Here is a 6,425-nt window from a genome sequence, read left to right on the forward strand (position 1 = left end):
GGGGTTATCCCTATTCCTTTTTTTGAACAGGGGCACAACATTCGCTACTCTCCAGTCCACTGGTACCACACCCGTTGCCAGTGAAGACGAGAAGCTCATTGCCAACGGTACTGCAATTTCCTCTCTTGCTTCCCACATAATCCTAGGATATATCCCATCAGGCCCGGGGAACTTGTCTATCCTCAAGTTGTTCAAAATGTCCAACACATCTTCCTTCCTAACAAGTATCTCTTCTAGCTTACCAGTCCGTTTCACATTCTCCTCTTCAACAATACGGTCCCTCTCGTTTGTAAATACAAAGGCTGGACAAGTGCTGCTTGTGACCCCACAGTGTATCAAACTATTGTAGGAATGCCTCATGCAGTTAGCCCTCTCTTTCAGTGATCAGCTAATGCCAACAGTAAAACAGTAATCCTTAGCTTAATGTTGCACATTCTCCCTGTGTCTGCATGGGCTTCCTCCCACAGTCCAAAGATATACAGGTTAGGTGAGGTGGCCATGCTAAATTCCCCAAAGTATTCATGGATGTGTAGGTTAGATGCATTACTCAGAAATAAATATATGGTAGGGGGATGGGTTACTCTTCGGATGGATATGATGTGAGCTTGATAGGCTGAAGGGCCTGTTTCCACACTGTATGGATTCTAGTTCTATATTAAATTATAGCTATAATGAGAGACTTTAGATTCTTACATTGGTGTACAGAAGGCGAAAAGGACAATTGGCAGATGATATTCCAGTTCTACATGCTTTTGATTGCATGAATCAGGAGTTGATAACATGAAGTTGCCAAATATAAAATCGTCACTGAAGAGAAATGTATTTTCTGATCAAGTATGGGATAATCTTCTTCACTTGTTTTTCAAGTAAATATCGTTACAACTTTTAAAAGAGTTTTGAAGTAAAGGACAATAGGATGAGTTCTGCATTGTTGTAGCAAAGAGAGAGCACTGACAAATGAGCCTAATGGTTCTCAATCTGGCCTGGAGCCATTTTGATGGCAATTCTTTTCTCTTACTAAGTTTTATGCAGAAAAAAAAGTATTTGTTCATGGATTGTGGGTGTTACTTGCAAGGGCAGCATCTATTGCCCATCCCGAACTGCCCTTGTGAATGTAGCAGTAAGTCATCTTGAACTATTGCAGTCCATGGGTGTAGGTTGACCCATTGTGCCAAGAGGGAGGTAATTCCAGAGCTAAGGATTTCTGTTTTACTGTTGGCATTAGCTGGTCACTGAAAGAGAGGGCTAACTGCATGAGGCATTCCTACAATAGTTTGATACACTGTGGGGTCATAAGCAGCACTTGTCCAGCCTTGTGACTGGCAACAATGGATTGTGGTTTGATTGACAGCAAAAAAAAAAGAGATAAGGGACAAGTCTGACAGCATATTTTGAGGTAGATTTATTTTAGGTGATGGAACAGAATGTCACCCTACATTTATGTAGATCCATTGCACCAGAGGTGTTACAGTTCAACTGTATGAACAATGATAACAGAGATGAAGGAAACACCTATTGCAGTTCAATCAACTGTCAATATACCTGTAAACAGCTGATAGAGAAGGATAACATAAATAAAATAAATGATAGACAGACTCTACATTGGGTGCTCTGTTAGCACCTGAATAAACAGTGGAGCTCAGAAAGCCTATGTTTTCAAATAAACCTGTTGGACTATAGCCTGGTGTCATGTGATTTTATTTTACTTTTTTCTACACCAGCACCTCCACAACACAAATATCTACATACTTAGGGTTCACCTTCACCAATGAGCATTTCAATGGATCGATGCTCAATAGTGTACTGACGGTATTCATTACTCTCCATATACACTATTCAGGAGCTCGATAGTTCAGTGCACTACATAATACGACTGGTTGTTATTCCCTCATTATATAGTCTATCTGATCTCTGAGTGGAGCACAAGTTTGTATTATACTGACCCATGAGTCCTTAACTTTGTAATGTTTCAGGCCATGTGTTCACCATAGAGTTGGTAATTTTATGCCAGTTACTTAGTTAGAGAGGCCGAGAGCTCTCACATCTGCTTCTTACCTGGGTTAATAAAATTGTTCTGTTGACAGTAAACAATGGCCCCTTTAAGAAGCTCCTTCAGGATGTTTATGACTCTGCCAGGGATGATGTGCCCACAGCACTGGGACGACTCTGGAAGTGGATGGAAAATGTCACTCCCAGTCCATTTGCTTTCACTCTCCTTAGGGACAGTCAGGTAAGCCACCCCTTTCTTCGGGACGGCTTGATGGCTGATTCCATCTGCAATATAAGGGGTGTCGCAGCTCTCTTCAACCCGCAAGGACAAATCGTTGAACCACAGACACACCTCCATATCCAGCTCATCAAACTGTGTTCTGATGGTGTAGTCAAAGCAAGCATGCGCTCTTGAGTAGTCCACCTGGAACCTATAGTCCTGCTGCTGGACCCTGTCGAGAATCGTGAAGAGTATGTCTTCACATTTCTGTATATCAATGACCTTTATGTCGTGGTAGGCTTTTATCCCTGACAAGTATCTTTGGTACCAGCCCAGCCTGTCACTATTTGAAGACCACATGCTGGCAGTGTCCTGAAGAATACCTGTGGCCCTTTCTGAGTGTCTCTCGTCCTCCTACGAGCAGCCCGAGGTGTGTAAAAGTGTAAAGTTAACAAAAACTTGAGGACTTTTTAGCAGCTTTGGGCGGGATTTGGGAGTGCCACAGCTCAGATGGAACACCGTAATACCTGTAAGTGAGGGCCAGCCAATTTTTTTTTCTTCTGGGAAGAAAAGGGGTTGACACAAGAAACAAGGAGGAGAGACAGCCAGGGAAAATCTTTAAATTAGCGAAGGGAAGAACAGCCTTGACTTTTTACCTTGGAAAAGTAACCTACTGCCTACCCAGACTGATGGGAGTAATGTCACTTTCATGTGCCTGATAAAAAGGGGAAAGGAATTGAAGGCTGAGCATCTAGAGTCATAGAGCCATGCAGCACAGAAACAGACCCTTCGGTCCAACCAGTCTATGCCAACCCAAACTGAAGTAGTCCCCCCTGCCTGTACTTGACTACCCCCCACACACACACACACACACACACACACCTGCAAGTGGCCCATATCCCTCCAAACATTTCTTATTCATGTACTTATCTAAATGTCTTTAAATAACTGTAATAAATCTAGAAATAAGCCTGAATCTCAGGAGCTGCAAGATCCACACTATTCTCAGTCCACCATTTTAAAATTTAAAATGTTTAATCTGAACTGTTTTGAGACTTCTCTCAGTGGTTTACAGTTTGCAAACAGAGGGTGTCTTAATTAGTGGTGGAAGCAGATTCAGTTCAAGTGAAATCAAAAGGGAATTGGATACACAGTTGAAAAGGAAAATGGTGTGGGCTTATGGGGAGACAACAGGACAATGAGATAATTGGATAGCTTTTTAAAGACATGGACACTATGTGCTAAATTGAAAAGTGTGGCACTGGAAAAGCATAGCAGATCAGGCAGCATTTAAGGAGCAGGAGAAGTGATGTTTTGGGCCCTTCATCAGGATTGTGAGTTGTGGAAGGGGACTGAGAAATAAATAGGAGGGTGGAGTTTGGCAGGGGGCAAGGTAGCTGGGAAGGCGATATGTAGATGCAGGTGGGAGAATGAAGGTGATAGGTTGGAGGGGAGAGTGGAGCAGATAGGTGGGAAGGAAGATTGACAGGTAGGACAGTTCAAGAGGGCGGTGCCGAGTTGGAGGGTTGGATCTGGGATGAGATGGGGGGAGCAGAGAGAAGGAAACTGGTGAAGTCAATGTTGATGCTATATGGTTGGAGGATCCCAAGGTGGAAGATGAGGCATTTTTTCTCCAGGCGTCAAGTGGCTTCAATTTGGTGGTGGAGGAGGCCCAGGACTTGCATGTCCTTGGCGGAGTGGGAGGAGGAGTTGAATTGGTCGGCCACAGGGCAGTGGGGTCATTTGGTGCATGTGTGCCAGAGATGTTCCCTGAAATGTTCCACAAGTTGGCATCCTGCTTCCCCAGTGTAGATGAGACAACATCAAGAGCAACAGACACAGTAGATGAGATGTTTGAGTGTGCAGGAAAATCTCTGCTGGATGTGGAAGGGTCCTTTGGGGTTTCAGATAGAGGTGAGGAAGGAGTTGTGGGTGCACAATTTACACCTCTTCCGGTGGCAACCGAAAGTGATGGGGGTGGAGGGTGGGTTGGTGAGGGGCTGGGGGGTGGTGGACTTAATGAGGGTGCTGCAGAGGGAATGGTCTCTGCGGAATGCTTATAGCGGTGGGCAAAGAATATATGTCTCTGGTGGTGGAGTCTGACAGTAAGTGGCGGAAATGGTGGAGGATGATGCATTGTATCTGGAAACTGGTGGGGTGGAAGATGAGGACACGGTGGGTTCTATCTTTGTTGCGGTTGGAGGGGTGGGGTCCATGGGCTACATGGCCTCTGTGCTGCAGCGTATGACTCACAGAGATAGACTATGGGATGGCCATGGAAGAAAATGATAATTTTTTTAAAATGTTACCTTTCTGAATGTAAGGTTAGGACATATAGAAAAAGAATAGAGAGAAATATCTCAGAATGCAGTCCTGATATCTCCACACTCCTATGACTCAGTAAATAGATTCAAGGTGTGCATGGGTACAGAATGAGTCTGGTTTGGTTGTGCAATGTGGTATAAGTTGGTAAACCTGATACTCCCTGGAAAGAAGCCAGCAGCAGCGAGAGACAATGTAACTATTTTTTCTGGCATGTAAAGAATGGCAACTTTGTGTGCAGGAAATTCCACTCATATGATATGATATGATATGATTTTTTACACAATCAGACAATACCTTGGTATGGCAACCACTTGCACTTGATGTTGATGTTCTGATCGTATGAAAATGCAGTCCTGTACAAATCTGTTCCTTGAAAATGGATGGCAAGAACTTGAAAGGAGCACCACCACAGCTGTAATTATGTGGGACTGCAACCAGGCCAGCACCACTGCAGCCTCACAGAATAACAAGTGGCTTAACTCACTGCAGTTGGTGGCACTGTTACTGAAGCACTGTCCTCTTGCTTAAGGCCCCTATTGTGGTGCAGTGATAGTGCCCTTGCCCTGGACCAGACAGGCATGGGTTCAAATCACACCTGCTCCGGAGGTGTGTAATAATATCTCTGAACAGGCTGATTAGAAAAACAGGTTTCTTTCTTTAAAAAAAATGTCCTGTGCTTTAATTCCACAAACTCATTCCAGCGTCAGGAATTTGAAAAATGTTATTGAACAATGAACAGAATTCAGGAGCAGACAGGTGAGGCCAGGAGAGTTTCTGAGTTTTATGAACAGCAAAACGTTATCAACAACAGATCCCTCTACTACATCTACAGTCCATATTTTGACTGCGGAATTGTGATTTTAACATTGCCTTTAACTCTAGATTGAGATCCCAGAGTCGGCAGTAGCAAAGTTGCCGTATTAAGAACAATGAGTGCACTCGGGCAGGAGATTTAATAGGAACATTTACAATGAAGCCAGGCTTACAGAGTCTGTGGGAAAGTTAGGCAGTGCCGAGGACAGGAACTTCCTCATCATGTTTAATTGTTAATGTCTGGTTAATCAAATTATTACATTTGTTTATGCCTTTATTTAAGTTTAAGCAAAAACAGACAGCAGCTATTAATTGTCCGAGCATTATACATATCCAAAGAGCACCTGTCTGACTGGTGAGTGGAAGGAACTGTACAATGAGCAGTTAACAAACTCTCCCCACTCTAAAGAAAAGTATCCTGGTTTTATGTCATGTCAATTAGTTTGGATCCAGATTGCCACTAACTTTACTTACTTTGAATTTGAATTCACTGGAATCACATTGACGATTTACTTCCAATCGTTTTTCTGAGATTTTCAAATTCATGAATCGGCTGAATAGTATAGATAAGGAGAAGCTGAACCTGCTCATAAAAGAAAACAAAAAGTGAGGACATGAATTTAAAGCGATGGGCAAATGAAGCAGGGGTGATGTAAGAAATAAATCGCTCACACAGTGAATATTTATGAATGCACAGTCTGGAGATGTAGCAGAGACAAGATAATCGAAACATTCTGGAGCGTGCTTGGCTGGAAATGATGTGCAGGGACATGGGGTAAAGGTAGAAGACTGGCACGAGGTTGTCGAACTGAATGGCTTCTGCTTCAAATCTCTCTTTCTTTAAATCCGAATCAATCTAACGGGATGACACCCCTCCTCCCTCTCTCTCCTCCCCCCTCCCCCCCCGGGCAGCAAGAATTTAATCTACAACAAGTTTAGAGAATTTCATGCGTGGCCACCAAACTGTGATAGCTTCAAATGTGTGTTATGAAGAATGATACATAAGGTGAGCTTAGAACGGGGAGAGCATTTTTCCCTCCTTACAGCATTTGGAATTGTTTGATGGGACAGTAAAAAG

At 43.4% G+C, this 6,425-nt stretch overlaps 1 protein-coding gene across 1 annotated transcript in view; it reads right to left on the reverse strand.

Annotated features, from left to right (window-relative positions):
- Window positions 1-2,666, reverse strand: part of LOC122556276 (protein mab-21-like 4) — a 28,883-nt gene extending 26,217 nt beyond the window's left edge. The window contains exon 1 of the mRNA XM_043702903.1: window positions 2,056-2,666. Within this exon, the coding sequence (XP_043558838.1) occupies window positions 2,056-2,569 (514 nt within the window). The 5' untranslated portion in view covers window positions 2,570-2,666. The remainder of the gene's footprint in view (window positions 1-2,055) is intronic.
- Between the last annotated feature and the right edge of the window lie 3,759 nt (window positions 2,667-6,425).

Source organism: Chiloscyllium plagiosum, chromosome 13 (genome assembly GCF_004010195.1).
Source record: "Chiloscyllium plagiosum isolate BGI_BamShark_2017 chromosome 13, ASM401019v2, whole genome shotgun sequence".
Lineage (NCBI taxonomy): Eukaryota > Metazoa > Chordata > Chondrichthyes > Orectolobiformes > Hemiscylliidae > Chiloscyllium > Chiloscyllium plagiosum.